The sequence below is a fragment of the Camellia sinensis genome, chromosome 4 (genome assembly GCF_055761805.1).
Source record: "Camellia sinensis isolate YWXY chromosome 4, ASM5576180v1, whole genome shotgun sequence".
Lineage (NCBI taxonomy): Eukaryota > Viridiplantae > Streptophyta > Magnoliopsida > Ericales > Theaceae > Camellia > Camellia sinensis.
In genome coordinates this window covers 31,934,743-31,954,376 of record NC_138964.1, presented here as the reverse complement: position 1 = coordinate 31,954,376, position 19,634 = coordinate 31,934,743, and the positions used below count along the sequence as shown (strand labels likewise).

Below are 19,634 nucleotides of genomic sequence, written 5' to 3'. Positions count from 1 at the left end.
GAGCGACCAAACACAAAGGATACTCGCTCGAGCGTAGAAAGCCTCGCTCGAGCCAACAATTCGAATCTTCAGGTCTGCAACCCAGAAGCATGCTCGAGTGAAGAAAAGCTCGCTCGAGCGAAAAAATCCAAAACATATAGCTCGCTCGCTCGAGCGAAGGAAAGCTCGCTTGAGCCAAGAATCAAAACCATCAGGTCAAAAACAGACGTAGACGCAAGCTTGAGCGCAAGACTTCTCGCTCGAGCCACCAGACACAATACCCAACTCTCGCTCGAGCGAAAGAACCCTGGATCGAGCGAAGGAACTAAAACACAGAGCTTGCTCGAGTGACAAAAGCCTCGGTCGAGCGAAGAACCAAAATTCTGGCAGCAACCATTTGTTCTCAATCACACCCAACTTGTAACAAACCTGCCCAAAACATCCTATAACTCAAATACAAAGTATTGAAGGACGGAAAACAAGATATATACAACAATGCTCAACCACGGAACTCAAGTTTAGAATACTGTACATAAAGAGGAAAACTCGGGATCGCCATAGATAGAATCGAACAAAATGTGTAGATCTTAGAGTTTTAAAGTAAAAAATTTATGTTAGAATTTGTTCAAATGTAACTCTCTTAATATTTATAAATAATTTTTTATTGATTGACAAAAAGCACCATAAACATTTAGATTGTTTTTTTTTTAATTATTATATTGAGTTATTAAAATAAGATGTATTATATGCTTAAACCAAGAATTGTTGGAAAAAAAATCGACTCAAACTAAATTTTCTAGACTCATTTTTAATATTTAATCTAATATTGGAACTCTTAAACTAACTTATCTCGGTTACAAACTGATAAATATAATTTTAAACAATCAAGACAATTTTTAATGACTACGTGAATGTCACATTGGCATAAATATTCAGTCAATTAGTTTTCAGGTCACTTCTAATATTTAGTTTAACACCACAAGTCAATTTTAATCCATTTTCACACAAGAGTTATAACTAGCAGTAACCCGTGCTATGCATGAGACTTTATAAATTTAAAAAAAAATCATTATAATTATCTTGAAGTAATTTAATATTTTATTTTGCGGTATACATGAAATTTATAAGTTAACTTTTATATTTATAACTTTTAAAATTATTTGTTTTAAAAAATTAATATATATACATATATATTTAGTGCAATTTTGATAATTTGTATTAAAAAAAAGTTAAACCTGATTAAATCAGATTAACTGAGTTATGACATACCTCTTCTTGTTATGAAAATATATAAATTTAAAAGATATAATTAAAACAAATATATAATTTTATTATTAAATATGAAGTGAAGTGATATTTAACAATAATTAATATGATGTTTCTATTATTAATCCAATAATTTAAGTTACATTTATTTTGATTTCAATTTCATAACTAAAAATACAATATAAATATAATACACATACGGATTTCTAGTCTTTATAAATAAGAATGTTTCAAAATATTTTCAAACTTTCATTATTTTCTTTTAATTTTTTTGATCTAATTTAATTTTAAATTTGAATAAAAAATTTGATTTGATATGAATTACTTTAACTTTTTCTTTAAATTTTTATTAATTTTTAAAAGAACTTTCATTCTTATCTCAATTTTTTTTTCTTTTCACCAATTTTGATGGAAAAACAATAATTTTTAACGTTTCATCTTTTTAAATTGTTATCAAATTATAATTTGATAAAAAATATATTAATGGTTGAAAATTCTTTTAATTGGAAATATAGTACAATAATATCTTGAAATAGTCAAAGTTTGAGTATGTAGTTGGTTGAAATGTACGATTTAATTCTTTCTCTTCTCATATTTGTATAAAAATTGACACTTATGACTACATCATTATAAGTTGGATTATGGAAAAAATTTTGGAGTGTCAAACATTTTCCATTTGTAAATATCTTACATATTAAAAGATGAAAAAAGAAAAAGAAAAAGAAATTGTAATTCTTGATATGTGTTTATGAGTTTTGTTTATGGACATAAACAATTAATGTTTCAATTTAAAAAATTAAAAAGTAAAAAAAAAAACTTGGTTTTTTAGAGATAAAGAAACCATCTAACTCTTCTATATACTATTAAGATGGACTATTTTAATCACATAAAAAAATTAGAAAATATATTTAGATATTATCCCTATATATTATGCTATTATATACAACCATAGTTGTAACAAATTAACTATAATATATATGAAAAGTTATATTAAGCTTTCATTTTCAATTAATTGAATTATAATTAACAAACTAACAAATAACAGTAATGGTCTAATGTGATGGAAAAAGGATAAAAATAAAGAACACAATGATATTTAAAAGTTTTAAATTTACCTAGTTATACAAAAATCTAATGTTATAGTAAAATCTTGAATTCTTAATAAATTTTCACATTTTTTAAAAAATAAAATGACAATAAAAAATAAAAAATTTGACGCTCATTTTTTTTTTTACTTCAATTTTATGGTCTTCACTAAAAAAACAAAATCCTTGGTATGGAACGGATATAGATATTTCGATTACAACCATAATCACTAATAATTAATCTCTACCATGCAAACCTGTAAACAAACACATGAACCTCACTAAAATCAAAATCAAAACCAAACCAACAGTAGAGAAAGAGAATCACACGGGAAAAAAATAAAATTAAAAAATAAATAAATTTATAGAGTGGGAGAATGTTACCTCCAACAACTTAAACCTCACCTAACTCAATCCGTTAGCTCCTCTACCAATGCTCGTGAAGTTTAGGAGTTGAGATGACTAATCAGATTATTCTTTAAATACGACTTGAAGATTGATTAATTTGTCTCATTAAGTGATTTAAAATTTTGATATATATACATCAGAAAAATAGATAATTATTTTATTAAATCATAATTCAAATTTAAATATTGTCATATGTTTTTAGATTCATATCTAAATTCTTATCTTTTTGTTTTTTTATTTTTGTGTGGTTTCTATTTTTTCAATTTATTTAAGATGGGTTGTGGGGTTCTATTTTTTTTAAATTTAATTTATCTGTGATTTCTATTTGTTTTTAATTATTATTATTTTAGGTAAGTTATGATGTGAGTTAGATATGTGATGACAAGTGAGTTTTATCGATTTAAAGTATAATGGTATGAGATATTTTCAAATTAGATTTGTTTAGATAAAATTTAAAGATTTTTAAAATTTAAAATTGGATATTGAGATACAAAAGAAAGATTTTAACTGAATAAATAAAATTAAATTTATTAATTTTATCTGTTTGTATATCTGATTTTTATTTTTATCTTTTTTTGGTTATGTTATAATATAATATATAAGATATAGATAGATATCTACAACTTTGATAAAAAATATTATCTGATTTTTTGGGGAAGAGAGAAGGAAGGCAAGTTTTAATATGTTTTTTAGAAATCGGAAAGAGAGATTAAGATTGAGAGATTATGAAATATTTTTGCTATTAAATAAATAAATTAGTCAATAGTTTTTTTTAATCTATTTTACAAATTAAAAAATCAATAATTTTAGAAAATTGATTAATTTGTCCCATTATCTTTGGTTTCTATTTGTTTTTAATTATTATTATTAAAGATTAGTGATGTAGATGGAATCAAACAAAATGTGTAGGTCTTAGAGTTTTAAAGTAAAAAATTTATGTTAGAATTTGTTCAAATGTAATTCTCTTAATGTTTATAAATATTTTTTATTGATTGACAAAAAACACCATAAACATTAAGATTATTGGTTTGTTTTATTTTATTATATTAAGTTAAAAAACATGATGTATTATAGGCTTAAACCAAGAATTGTTGAGAAAAAAAAAACCCGACTCCAACTAAATTTTGTAGAATTGTTTTTAATATTTAATCTAATATCGGAACTCTCAAACTAACTTATATCGGTTACAAACCAATAACGATAATTTTAAACAGTCAAGACAATTTTTAATGACTAAAATGAATGTCACATTGGCATAAATATTCAGTAAACTAGCTTTCAGTTCACTTCTAGTATTTAGTCAAACACCACAAGTCAATTTTAATCCATTTTCACATAAGAGTTATAACAACAATTTTAAGTAAACAATGTTTTAGGTTTTACAAAATAAGAAAAAATTAGTATATTAAAAAATATAACTTATTACTAAAATTAAAATTACGAAACTTATAAAATGAAATACATTTATATTTTATTGTAAATAATTTTTTGTAATTTATTATTTAAATTTTACCAATTAAATTATGACATTCAGATTTTTATTAAGAACTTTGGAAATACAATTAATGAAATTAGAATAAAAATCTTCGCTTAGTGTAACTCTAAGAAAAATTAATAAATTTATTTGATTATAAATCACTTTTACAACATATTTCAAATAAATTTTATATTATTATTTTAATTTAAAAACTAATTTTTAATTATTTATTTATACTTGTGCGTAGCATGAATAATATGCTGGTATTATCTTTAAGTATTATTGTAATAGTGTATATATAATCACACGTTAATTAGAATGTGTGGTTAAAAACAATATATATAATCACATTTAATTGAAAAGTGACATGAAAAATAAATATTATCATACTCAATCAAATTAAGTGTGATTAAAATATCAATCTAATTCTTTTTGGATAAATTACAAATACACCTCAGAGGTTTGATTAAAATACGAATCGCCCCTTGCAGTTCTAGAAATTACATTTCACCCATTGAGGTTTCTAATTTCATAACATATCGCCATTTTTATTAATAAATCATTAAGTCAATTAATAGTTTTTAATGATACTAGAAATATGTTTTAATTAATAATTTAAATAATTTTATTATTGTATAAGAGAACAGTTATGAATTTCTTTTTTTTAGTTAATTCTATTAAATAAAAAATTCTAATAAGGAGATATTTGTAATTTTCTAAATCACAGGGATAATTTGTACTTTAAACAAACCTCAGGGTGTGTAATTGTAATTTACCCCCTTTTTTTTTTATCACACTTCTAATAAAAGTGAGATATTTTCATTTGTCAAAATGTGATCTTTAAATGTTTTTGTAGTAATGATTATTTTTTTAGTTGGTTTTATTCAATGGAAATAAGTAGTTGTTTATATTGAAAACAAATCAAAAATATTAGGATTTAAATTGATAAAATTACAAATTTAGAGTTTATTTTGTTACGATGGTCAAACTCTAGGAATTTTTTTTTTTTTTTTTTTTTTTGTAATTTTTCGTAAAAGAATATACCCAAAAAATGAATAGAGAAGAAAAAAAAAGGAAAAAAAAAGACCTCCTGATATCTGTGTTTTTCTATTTTTGTGCAAGTTGTGTTTTAGGTTTTATTTTCCAGCACTTAGGCTATAGGTCTATTTTTAAACTTGTGAGTCAATAGATCCAAGTTTTAATCTTTTGGATCTAAAAAGACATTTACTTGTCTAAAATCACACCTAATTGTACAAATCATGCTTATCTATCTATCTAAATATCAACTATATATATACGTGTCACTTATTTATCTATCTATTTATCTAAACAACATTGATAGAGACCCCCTCCAATCACCACCCCACCACCCCACACACGTGGCGGATGGTGATTGGAGGAGAAGGAAAAAAAAGAAAAGAAAAAGAAAAAGAAAAAGAAAAAGAAAAATTGGCCAATGGGAGGGAAAAGGGGGTCAAAGAGGGTGGGAGGAAAAGGGGGTTTGAAACATTTTTCTTATCTAAATGTCACATATTTGTCTATTTTACCACCACCAACCGCCGCTACTAGCTATCATCGCCGGTTACTACGAACAACTTTCCCTACCAATTTTTCAACAATTTTTCTGATGTGTCCTTATCACAAAAAAAGATTAATTGTTAAACCTAATACCATATCCCTTCATAAATATGAATTTCTCACCAATAAACCTTTTATTTTCTCTGTGTTTTAGGTATAAGATGCCAAATTGATAAAGCATATCCTTGTCAATGGCAGCATTATAGATAAACCAAAAAAATAAAACTTCAGAGTGTAATACAAAATTGATGTCCTCATAAAACACACGTCTGTCTTAAACCTTGTCTCCATTAAGATCATCGTTTTCAAGGTTTATTAAATTATAAACAACAAATTGATTTTAATCATTATATTTCCATGTGAAAGTGAATATTCAAAATCAATTTAAAAACATTCATTTAATCCTAAAATCTAATATAAGTAGATATCCTCCAGCCCAGCGATCCATCAGTGCCAGGTTGACAAACACAACACGTCTACGACACTAATGATGTACTTTGAAGACGAGGCTTGCTGGTGACAGGGCTGTGCTTTTAACATGTAACTACTATTGGCATAAGGTGTCCTAGTCATGCTTATTTGGGCTTCAATATGGAAAAAAGTTAGGCGACCAATAATAATAATAATAACTAGTTTACTAAAAAGTACTTCAAAAAATTTCAAAAAATAAAAAATAATAAAAAAAATTGAAGGGGGAAATTATACTATTGATATATTTTTTTTAATTTAAACCAAAGTTCATGTTGGTTGCTGTATTTTTAATTTCATTAATTTATACATCACATTTTGAAATCTGTTCAATATGATCTCTCCTGTCAATTGCCATCACTAGTTTGGACCAAAAAAAAAAAAAAAAAGCACATTCAACTTATGTGAGAATATTTTTTTTTGAACAGGTATGTGAGAATATTTTGATCCCTCCAATTTCACAACTATTGTTTTACTATCTAAAATGTTAATAATAAATGAAGGAATATTATAACGGAATTAGAAGTATGAGATTTAAATTGATAAAATTTATACTATGAAAATTAAAGTGAAATTTGGCTCAAATTAAAATGACCAATGATATAAGTTACTCAAAAATAAAATATATAATGTAAATTCAAGCTTAATTTAATAGGTCGGTCACACTAAAAATAAATTTGATCAGACATTTCTTTTTTGGGTTTGGATGCTCTCAACTTGGATAATCAAAGAGATACTATTAGGCTTTGTGAACCTATTTTAAGGCCTATCTTAATGATCCGAATTATTAATATTTTTTGAGACCTATTAAATAAAATATTCAAAAATGTTCCGGATCCCCTCTAAATAGTGACCCCCATGACCCCCTTGGCCTATGATTGGCCAGATTCCTTTTTTTTTTTTTAAAAAAATCTCTTCCTCCAATCACCAACCCCACGTGTGTGCGGGAGTGATGATGGTCGGTGATTGAGGGGTCTCTACCAAAGTTGTAAAATATTAATGTAAAAAAATCAAGAAAGACGCTAAGATGGGGCCAGGCCAATGACACGTCTGATAATTTTTTTGAATTATTTTATCCCTTAATTTGTGATAAGTGTCATGTGGCTGTCAGTCAGCATTCATTACAAACAACCCTTCCTCAGGTAACATACATCCACTCACTCCAAGATGCTTCTTTCTGTGGGTGTTAAATACCATATTCCACTCTGTTACAACTCATTTGGCCTTTTTTTTTTAATGTACTGTTGCTCGTAAAAAATTTCATATTTTACACAAATGAATTGTGTGGATTTGGAGATCTATATATAAAGGCAAGTTGGGATGGTAGTGCAACAGTACTTATTTGGCACATTGGTCATATTTTTCTCTGGGAAAAAGCAAATCATAATATGGGTGGGTTAGATGATTACATGCCAGCACTGGCTATGTTTGGATTGCAAGTCGGCTATGCATTGCTTACTCTCTCAACCACGGCTGCTCTCTTGCAAGGAATGAGCCCTAGTATTTTTGTTGTCTACAGGCAAGCCATTGCTACTTTGGCCATTGCCCCTCTAGCTTATTTCACAAGGTCTGTGTTACATCATCATCATCATCATCATCATCATCATCATCATCTCTCTCTCTCTCTCTCTCTAACTGCTAATTATCGTTCATAGAGTTGACATTAGTCCAATTGCAAAAAGCATATTTTAAAAATTGAACTGAAATTAAAGAGCAAAATAGTTTATTCTTTCTCTATAAAGTGATTGAGGGGTTAACAGGAATTTTTCCTTCTACATATTATATTATCTCATTTCAAAAATCTACTTCCGAAACAAACATACTGCACAATCAAATCATTTTATTCGGAAGTTGATTTTTTATCCAAATAGTTTTATTCAGAAATTGATTTCCAAACAAAAAATAAAATAAAATGCACCGAGAGGAAATTATGTGAAAATAGAAGCTCCTGTTGTTAACATAAAATTTAAAATGATTCATTCCCTTTTGATTTATCATTTTGTCTTTGATAACTGTTCAATTTTCTAATAAATATTATCAATCGGATTAAATTGACGCTGTAAAAAATTAAAGGGCAAAACTGTTACCATTGAAGTTACAACAACCAAATTGACATGAAAAATAACTTATATAGACTACAAGTGTAATTTATCTTTGCAAATATATGGAAGTGTTTTGGGATATAAACAACTACTTTTTTGGTAATTTTTCTCTTCCATTAGACTTCTGTTAACATAACCCTTGTTTTCTTGGTGCAGGAGAAAAACTAGTAGGTCATGTTTGGGGTTGAAGAGCTTTTCCTTGATATTTTTGGCTTCTCTTGTTGGGTAAATTTTCATATGAAGTTATTTTCTTTTTTGTTCCATTTTATGTTAAGGTTTAGTACTCGTGTTTTATCTATTTATTTATTTATTTATTTATTTTCACAGTGTTACAATCAACCAGAACATCTACTTTGAGGGTTTGTACTTGGCTTCATCTTCAATGGGAAGTGCAATGGGAAATCTAGTCCCCGCCATAACTTTTGTAATAGCATCTTTTATCGGGTAAAATTGCAAAAACATGCATTCTCAATGGCCACCACATGAACATCAAAACTTTCTAGGAGGAATCTGTTCGGTCTAGATTTTGGACTGGAGGGTGCTTTTGGATCCGTGAGACCTATCACAGGTCCCATATCGATAATCTAAACTGTTCGTTTTATCGGACACTTCGTGTATTTCATCTAAAAAAAAAAATTAATTCGATTAACTTATTCAATTTTTCACTAAAAAAATATATAACAATTGTGTTTTTTAAAATAAATTATACATTTTTTCAGTGAGAAATATAATAAATTGAATAAGTTATAGTTATCGGATTGATCTAATTTTTTGTAGATGCAATACATGAAGTGTCCAAAAAAATGAACGATTCGGATTATTAAAAAGGGACCCAAGGTGGGTCTCATGAACCCAAACAACACCCTCCAATCTAAAATTTAGATGGGGAATCCTCCTCCTTACCGAAAACATCTAAAAAGAAAATAATATCTGAAAAAATACTTTTGGTTAGAAAATTGTATCTATCTAAATAAATAGTGCGTTTAATTTGTTACATATATGCATTCGCACTGAATCACTTCTTTTTTTAAATTTTAGAAAAAAGGTCATGTCCCTCTTATTTAAGCCATCTTAATTAATCATACAAATAAATTATAGAAATTTGTTTATGATATGACCATGTTAATACTTTAGACAATACTGGATAAATTCATTTTCACCATTGCACAATGCGACATATTTCAAATTAAAATTAATCGTTTTACTACATCATGTAAGTGGGGGGAAAACTTGAGAAAACAAACAAGAATTTTGTGGGATATCCCCCTTGTTAGAATATCCCTCCTCTAACAAGATCCATGTAGATTTCATTTTTTAGTTTAACTGGTTGATGAAAGAAATCAAATAACAAAAATTTGGTGTGACCATGTTCTTCATTTATTTTATAAGTCAATCTCATCGTGCCAACATATGGATTTTGTTTTAATATGCAACTTGGAATAACTTAGAGGTTGTTTGACATCTAGTTAAATTTATTATTTTTTTAAATTTGTGTCAAATGTTTTTTAATTTTTTGGTCCATATAGTGTAGAATAATCTATAAATTACAAAACTTAATTAAAAAAGGCCAAAAATGTTAACTAATTTTTTTTTTCCTCCTCTAGTGGATTTCTTTTCAATTTTTGTATTGGTTTTTTTACTTTTTTTGATCGTCTAGTGAAATAAAACCTAAAAACTTAAAACTTTTTGAAAATTAAAAAATAAAAATTCTAAAGACAAAAAAAAAAAAAAAAGAAAAAAAGAAAAAAAAAATGAACTATAAAAACTACTGTAAAAATAAATCCCAAACACCCATTTGGTGGTGTTTGATAAAGCTGAAATTGAAAATTAAGAATTGAAAACTGAATGCTGAATTTTTTACACTGAAAAACCGTTTGATAAAAATTTAAGTGATGAACTAAAAATAAGTTGTGTGATATATATATATATATATATATAAGATCAAATTTGAAATTTATTATTTTTAAATTATACATTTAAAATTTTCTATGGTGATGGTGATGGTGGTAGTATGGTGGTGGTGATAGCAATAATGATAGTAATGATAGTAAAGTGATGGTGTAGCTTATCGCAACAATAACAATGATGATGAAAGTAGGATAAGTTGTGGTGGTAGTGGCGGCATGATAGTGGTGGTAGTGGTAGCGTTAATAGTGGTGGTGGTGGTGGGGGGGTGGCGGAGACATGGTGGCGGTAACGGTTGCGGTTACAATAGCAGTAGAGATGGTAGTGGTAGTAAAACAATGGTGGTACTTATGAAAATAATAATGGTGATGAAGGTAGTGGTAATAGTGGTGGTGTCATGATGGTGGTGGTGGTGGTGGTGGTGGCAGTGGCGGTGACATGGTAGTGATGGTGGTAATGGTGGTGGTAGTGGTGACATGATGGTGTTGGTTATGGTGGTAGTGGTAGTGGTGGTGGTGCTGAGTTTGTAATAGTGTTTAAATTTAGTCAAAATTAAGTAAATTTCATATAATTTATTATTATTATTTTTTTTAAAAAAATTTAACCTACATTTGAAGAGGCACTTAAATTTTTACGTGATATCAATTGTGGTTATCAAATGAATTTAATTGATTATTACTTAATATATTTAATTTTAAGTGTTGAATCTGATTATTAAACGCTCCGTTAGTTTCAATTGACTTTTTATAACTCGGGTAAGTTCTTCTCATGTTGGCAAGAATTTGTTAAAATTTTCCTACAAACAAAATTAAAACTGCATACCTAATTGATTGGAATCAAATTTCATTCCATCCACACTAAAAATATAAGCGACGATGCTCATGTTGAAAAATATATCCATTTCATCCCTATACCTAAGGTATTTTCATTTAAATTCTTTCTTTTTTTACTAAAAACTTATTAATCACAATATGCTTTGAATTTATCCAAAAACATAACATCTTTCACAAAATGTATGAAATTACCAGACTGGAGAAACTAAATATCCGAAGCATGAGAAGTATGGCAAAGATTCTAGGAGTCGTCTTTTGTGTAACCGGAGCTGTTTCAATGGCATTGTTAAGAGGGCCAAAGTTATTGAACTTGGAATTCCTACCACCAAAATCTCTTTTGGGTACGAGAGGTGATGACTGGTTGCTCGGTTGTCTTTTGCTCTTCGGAAACAGTTGTTGCTGGTCATTATGGCTGATTTTACAGGTATATTAAGCTCTTCAAAATTCACATTGTCAGAATATTTATACACAGCGGATTAGCGGATTCAATCCATACCTTTTACGCTCAAACCAAATCCATGGATCATAAGGGTGAATTACGTGTCTCCATTGATGTTTTCGAACAATTCCTAGCAATGGAATATAACTATTAGAGAACTACCCATACTATTTACAATACAAAGGTTATCCTGTATTTCTATAGAGAGAAAGAATAGAGAGTGTAGGAGAGAGAGATAAAGATACTAATTACCTATACGGTTAAAATCTTACTCTCTAAAAAACAATACGTATATTATGTGGGAGAGTATAACCACCACAACTCTGTCTCTTCAAGAGATGAGATAGTGGGTTAATCACACTTATCCCCAAGATAAGTTAATCCAAGTCCACTTTGACTAGGTATCTTCTTATAGGTCTTGGGTCATGCCACCATGGGCAACCTAATTGGGCATGGGTTCTAAACCTGACCCAATTTCTAACAACTACCACTCGAACATGCGTTGCCATGACACCGCACCTCCTTTATCTTAATCTATCCATCAAACACGATGAAACTAGCAAACGGACCGTGCGACCGCTAAGAACACCTGCACGTGGGAGCTTTACACTAGAAACTCAAAAAGAGCCAGTATATAGACATCAACCCAAAAATAAAAATAGTATCTCGTATACCCCATACTCCTCTAATTACACCGGTCTAAAAAGCATCTCAAATCCTTCATAGAGCATGCTTGACCCTCTCATATCATGCAATATATTCACCCTTAATCCACTTCTTAATCAAAGCGATGTGAGTTGTTGGCAGTGAATATATAACAATGGTGTAATACTAGATGATCTTCTATGCGCCCTTATGCCATTTAGTTTCGAATTGACTGCTTTCCCAATGATGTTCTTTAAAGCCTAATCATACATGACCGCAGGCAATATACTAAAGTAGCCCCTTACCTTATGACATAGTCAAAGGTCGCAAAAGGGTACAAATGTGAAAGTCATATCAATAATGACATGTAAAACTCACACAGTGAGGAAGCAGGGATCCATTCTCTCACCGCATTACTCGGTCGCCAAGCACATGTAGTATGAATACATGCTACGGTGAAGTAACTCTTCCAAAGACTGACGTCATAGTCGATACACCATATAGATCTTAGTCTAGTCACTCTTAAGCGTACGAGTCGCTTTCTAGGGCCTAACACGAATTCTCTATTTGCTTGTCTTCTAGGCGCCAAATGAGATCTCATATCTAGCTAATCATAACAGGCAGAACATGTAAAGTAGGTACTGATATCCATGCTTGGTCTTTAACACGACCTCATCTTGGTTGCAACCAAAGCGACATACATAGTGGGTAATTTTAAGCCTTTCTTGGCTTCAAAATAAAATAAATCACTAATCCCATTCTTGCTCGCTCCCAAGCGCTAAAGGCGATTGCTCGTGTGGGTGAGCCAATCTTGCCTACTGACTTCGTCATCTATTAATCATTATGGCACAAACCATAATAGCATTAATATCTCATAATCTCACAATCTCACAAAAACAAGCTATCAATTGAAAAACACAACCATAGTTTGCGCAATTTTAGATTCCAAACTTAGGCCCTATCAGCACCTCTTGCAATAAGCATATACAATGGAATCCACCATGTGCGCCTCACATAAAGTGGTTCAAGATCACTACCTCTTGTGCAACTACCTCTCTATAGACATTATAGTGACCGGTTTGCATTCATTCAAGATGCGTCCAACTAGTGCATTGAATCTTACAAGGGACAAATTTATACACAATTAGTAGAGCATCCTATTGATTGTCTAATGAGTAAGGTCATGGTCTAAACTACTCAGTTGACTATTTACAAAAGATAACACTCATTATGCCGAATACACTCACATAGCGTACTTCAAGCTTCCACAACAAATGATCAAGGAATATAGGTCATCTGTTGCTCCTAGAGACAATACGAGGATTCACTCAATAGCTGAGGCTGTAGTTTTTACCAATAGGTAAGTTAATGGGTTTACAATTTTGTGTCTAGAATCATTCTAGGATATTTCTTATGTAAGTCATCAAAGATAAACCAAGAACTCCCAAAATAATCCCTAAGGATCATACATCTGAGCATATAAATTACATCACCCATGTACATCATGTCTAAAACAGAGAACTGCCAACCCTATAAATTCCTAGCTCATAATGACTAAGTAAGGAAAAACTTCTTTTGGACCATTGATCATGCCTCAGTGGTCTTCATCAATCATCGTTGGCCCATAATGGCTCGATAAAGTCTAAGAACCACTATTTGGATAACTATTTTAGGCCGTAAAAGATTTATTGGAACTAGTAATCCTTTGTGCTCCTATCTTTTCGCCATAAAAGCAGAGGGTAAATCCCTATGGATATACTTATCCAATTCTCCAATGAGAAGTTGGGTCACAATGTCCACAAAGTAAAGTTTCGAACTAATGTCAATTAGAGCCTAAGTCAAAGTAAGTCTCACTCCTTAGGAGGAAGTCTTCTCATGGTCTACACCTTTCTCAATGGTATGAATTTTCGGTATCTAGCGAGTCTTATGCCTCAAAAATGACTATTCAAATCGCACATAACTTTATAACAGTTTCACGTCATAGAGAAAAGTCAACCAAATCCTAGAAATGGTTAATCTTTAAAAATTTTGTCTTAAAATGAATAATATTGATCCACTTTCTAAAAACAAGGAACTAGAGAGCCTTTGACACTATTCTAGGCTCTTTATCATTTTGTGGAGTAATCATAAATGTTTCCCTCTCAATCACCTAGGGATGATGTGGAAAATTTTCACATTCGTTACCACGCAACTAAGAATGTAGAGTATTCTTCTCTAATGGAGCAATCCACGAGTAAACATGTTGCTCCCACTGTCCCTAGGATATTAGAAATTTCTTTCCATTCTCAACTAGGCTACATAAAGTGTCATATATAGAATTCTCTATCTTATAGATTTCCAAAACTCTATTCACGTCACCTCTTCTAAGAAAACTTTACGTGACCAAATGCGCCAATGCATATGCCCTTTTGCGGCTTTCTAACTTACTTGTGCATAGCTATTGCGAACAATGTTGCACATTCACATGAGAGAAAGAAGTCGCAAGCGAGTGGGCCTAGGAGGGCCTACTCAAACCATTCATGTCACCTTCTTGTCAATGTGATTAAGTACAATAAGCCACAGATTCATGACTAATGTTATAAAGTAATTCCAATCATCCTAATGTGTGAGTTCTCAATGACAAGTGTAAAGGTGTAGGCCCAACTAGGTAATGACTCATGACTAACTAATGTTCACTAGATCATAAAAGAATGTCATGGAGATATCAAGTGTGCCTAAGTCACAAATTTAACTAATAAGTGCTAGTCCCTTGCACCTTTAAGTCAATTTTATTCTCCATGTACTTTACTGCATCTAGTTGAAACATGACTATACTTCTCTTGCCATCTCTGTTTCTCGCTTCATAGTTAGTTGCAATTAATTCTACTATTCACATGAAGGAGAGAATAAGCTATCAATCTATGACAGCTCCTGAAGCAATTTCAGCATAAATTAGGGTAAAAAGTCTAATTCAACAGAATGCTCTCACGAGCGATGCGCCATATTCTTAGAGTCATAACAACCTTGTCAGCTTTGATCTTTTCATAACTATGATCTAATTTTTGCGCTTAGTGGTAAATTGCATTCAAAAGCGTTAGCCTAGCTAAGGAATTATACAAAGAAGCACCTCCTCATGTCTCACACTCAAGTGTGGAAACAGCAAGTGACCAGTCATTAGGCGCTAATCTTCTCACTTAGTGTTAATAGATTTTTGCATCTTCTAAGTGCTAATCTTTTAACTTCAAGTGATACTTCAATGCACACTATCATAGTGTGTGAAATTTTGCTCCATCCACTCCCATAAGTTGGGTAGAGAGCAAAACACTACTCATATTGGCTACTCGTCTTACACTTAATGACTAACTCATTTAAGCTCGCATTTCTTGGATGACGTGACTCTTGGATTTGCTCCATCCCATGATACAACATTATTACAAGTCAAATTACAAAGTCAATCCATGTAGCTCAATAGTCAGGATCATATCTAGATTTATTGAGGGCTTACTAATTTCACAACTCCAAACTCGTCAATCAACACTACTTAGCATGCCGCTAATCATAAAGTACACATTAGTTTTTATTGCACCAAACAAGGCAACAAAACCACAACGACATTTAGTTATGTTTCCTTACTTTGGCTCAATTAAGGTTTGACCTAAATTCTTCAAGACTTTCTGCTTATCTAAAAAATAGAATTAGATTGTTCACATTTGAACATCTCTACTAAGTCTAGGTCGACCAAAATTAACTTCCATATGCTAAGTCAATTAGAGGAAAAAAAGCACATTGGAATTAATTTGATTACCATATCATAATATAATTTTATCGTAAAAATCTAAATTAAATAGTGAAAATATTGCACAAGTCGTAAAATCAAAAATCAGTTATACTCGTAATCATCTCTTACACAACAAGTGACAATTATCCAAAATTTAATTTAATTCATGGGCAAAAATATTGGTTTTCGGAGGTAAATCTACAAAGATTTCTCCCAATCGAACAACCTTCCACTAACTATGGCTTGCCTAAAGTATGATAAAATATTAATTCCATACAATAGCATCTCTATGTGAAGTCATAAAAGAAAACATGCTAGAATATTTAATCATGGAATTAAAATTCACCAATATAAATAAATCATGCTATTTAAAATAACAACATATTATAAGTTCTAATCATTTAAAAGAACTTAACATGCTATATTATACTCCTCCAAGAGCAATTTAACGTAAAAATATTGAATTATTTATTAATGAAAAATATTTTATTTTTCAAAAAATTATGAAACTTTAACATGTAGAAAATTGAATTACGAGTTCAATGGTATACGCCATGCTTCAATCATAATTATAACAAATAATTTGAAAGTAATTAACATAGTTTTTAAATTTAAACCAAACAAACAGAGCCTTAATAGTGTCTAAATCAGCGCTTACCTAAGTGAATGATGTTAGCGCACGTGCTAGTGCCGATGATGTCAGCAAATTTGTCTTCTTCTCTAATGGCTCAAACTTTTATAAAAATTAGGGTTTGAGTTTTCTCCTCAATCGTAAGTCGGAATCAGGCTCTTAATATACCGTTTCGAAGGTCTTGAAATAAGGATTTTAAATATGAAATTTTCACAACATGAAAACAATGCATGTAAAACCAGCATGCAGTCAATGTTACAAAAATCATATATAAATCTTAATTTTTCTCAAAATTCGATTGTCCGATTTTTGCAAAACTTTGCAGATATGATCTAAGTAATATAGACTACAACATATATGAAATTCAGGACGATCAGAGATGGTTCGAAAAACATCAATTTTATGCACAAATCATATCTATACATATATTTATGCACAAATAACACAAAAATACCAAATATTGGCTTTGATACCCATGTAAGAATATTTATACATCGCGGATTAGCGGATTAGTGGATTTAATCCATACCTTTTACGCTCAAACCGAATCCATGGGTTATGTGAGTGAATCATGTGCCACCATTGATGTCTTCGAGCAATTCCCAACAATGGAATAGAACTACTAGATAACTATCCATACTATTCATCGTACAAAGGCTATTCTCTATTTCTATGGAGAGAGAAAGAATAGAGAGTGTAGGAGGGAGAGAAAAAAAATACTGATTACCTATACGGTTAAAATCTTACTCTCCCAAAAATAATACGTATATTATGTGGGAGAGTTATAACTACCACAACTCTATCTCTTCAAGAGATGAGATAGTGAGTTAATCACACTTATTCCTAGGATAAGTTAATTCAAGTCCACTTTGACTAGGTCTCCTTATGAGTCTTGGGTCATGCCACCATAGATGAACCAATCGGGTTTGGATTGTAAACCCCAATTTCCAGCACACATCAATTTATATTTTACTATGATCACTAAAAATCACCTATAACTTTAACTAGGTACCAGTTTCAGCAAGTTATCCTGATCACCTCTCTCTATCCGCTTGGATGTGTTTCATGGCCACATTGCAATCAGTAGCAGTTGCATTTTTCCTAGAGCCAAACCCAGAAGCTTGGAAATTACATTCCTATCTTGAACTCGGTTGTTGTTTATATGCAGTAAGTATTTTAAAAGCAATTTATTTTGTTTTATGAATGTGAAGATCATTGAATTTGAATTTTAAATGAAATTAACAAACAGGGAATAGTGGGATCGGCAGTTTCATTCTTTGTTCAAGCATGGTGCATTTCGCGTAGAGGTCCACTGTTCTCTGCAATGTTCAATCCTTTGTGCACTGTTATAGTGACCATTTTTGCTACTATATTCTTACATGAAGAGCTTTATGTCGGAAGGTATTATTATCTCAACTTCTCGTGTTTTAATTTTAAGTTTCAAAATTGAAAGTAATTCAAAGAACCATGTTTTCAAAGTTAAAAAATTATTAGGCATTAGTAGAATAGTTTATGATATTAATAATTAATATTTATATTGTTTACCTATTTTTTGTGATTTTTTTGTCTAACATCCACTGGGGAGTAATTTCTCAAAAAATAAACATGTCCATTAAATAAAAACACCTATTACTAATGTTTATGTTGAAAATGTTTGTAGAATTCTATAAATAGAGGGCTACACCTACCCATCATTTTCAAAATTGCAACCTCTTTGGTCAATTTGCCCTTTTGCTATATTATTTTCTTGGACTACCCCTTTTGCCCTTGATGTTTAAAAAAAATACAACAAATCTTACAGTTTTGACATCGTTATATTGGATTCTCTTAAGATCTTAATTCACATAACACTTGATCTTATTTTATCAATAATTCGTTAATCGGATGGATGGAAAAAAATAGTGTTATCATCTATTTTGCACTGAAATGCATAACTTTCCTTACTTATATTTATATGTTTTCACGTCATCTGCATTAGTTTGGGTCTATTTAACATTACTAAAATGGGGTCAGCATAATTATACTAAAATTGTAGGCATTGCCATATTTTTTTAAATCTCAGGAGAGGTTAGTGTAATTTACCCTATTTTCTATCTTATTTCATAATATTTTGGACATCATCAGAAATACTTGTTTGTCACTGATTGTGCAACGTGATGAATACTTTAAAATTTGGTTGCATCTTCAAACAGTATAAGACCTTGAGTAATACAACTTCAGAACAACAACTATCATGTCTCTTATCAATTTGTTAGGCTATATTCCTTAATTGCATTATTCTTTTTTCTTTATTTTTTGCTCCATGCATTTGATTACTGATAAATTTGTGATAGTTTTTATTTGTTGGTGTCTAAAATTGGTTTCTATTGCTTCAGCTTAATAGGTGGTGTTGGTGTGATTCTTGGATTATATGTTGTGCTATGGGGTAAAGCCAAAGATCTTCCAGAGTCAAAAGTTGAGAGAGATTCAAAGTTGGAAAATGATCAAACAAAAATAGTGCAAATCCTGGTAGATGAATCTGAAGAGAGGATGAGTAGTATCAAAATTGATTTGGAGGAACCTCTTCTATCTGACAAATCAACAAAAGTTGATGATAGTTAGAACTTAGAAGAATACTTCTCGAATTTCTATATTTCAGTTTCTTGTTAGTAGACTCCAACAATAACAATAGGATTATTTTTTCCCGGCATTTTTAAAAAAATAAAATAAAATTTGCTTTATGTTTAATTTGGATTACAGATTTTGTATAATTCTCTACATTCTATTCATTTCAACTGTATTTTTAGGTGTTACAAAAAAAAAAAAAAAATTACAATAACATGCATAAAGTAAAATGTCAACAATAACTCATTGGATATTCAATTAAAAAAATTCAAGTTATATTAACACATGAATTGATCTTCTTATCATAATGTTAATAGGATTCATTGGAATTTTTATTGAAAAAGTATTATTTGATATTTTTTCCAAAATATATAAGCTCACCAAGAAGGTAAAAAAAAAAAAAAGAAAAAGAACAAAAAAAGAGTTCCAAAGCGAACATTTTAATTTGATTTTAAAT

The 19,634-nt window shown here is 30.2% G+C and overlaps 1 protein-coding gene across 2 annotated transcripts; it reads left to right on the top strand.

The window, feature by feature from the left end:
* Nucleotides 1–7,374: 7,374 nt before the first annotated feature.
* Nucleotides 7,375–19,300, top strand: LOC114304919 (WAT1-related protein At4g30420-like). 2 transcript variants are annotated; one of them, XM_082924567.1, is made up of 7 exons: nt 7,375–7,828; nt 8,520–8,588; nt 8,691–8,807; nt 11,297–11,525; nt 17,582–17,740; nt 17,823–17,974; nt 18,949–19,300. In XM_082924567.1, exons 1-7 carry the CDS (start codon nt 7,650–7,652, stop codon nt 19,172–19,174), a joined length of 1,131 nt encoding a protein of 376 aa, XP_082780693.1. In that variant the 5' UTR covers nt 7,375–7,649; the 3' UTR covers nt 19,175–19,300. The 2 variants fall into 2 exon arrangements, with proteins under 2 accessions (XP_082780693.1, XP_082780694.1); XM_082924568.1 differs by lacking the exon at nt 17,582–17,740.
* Nucleotides 19,301–19,634: the final 334 nt, after the last annotated feature.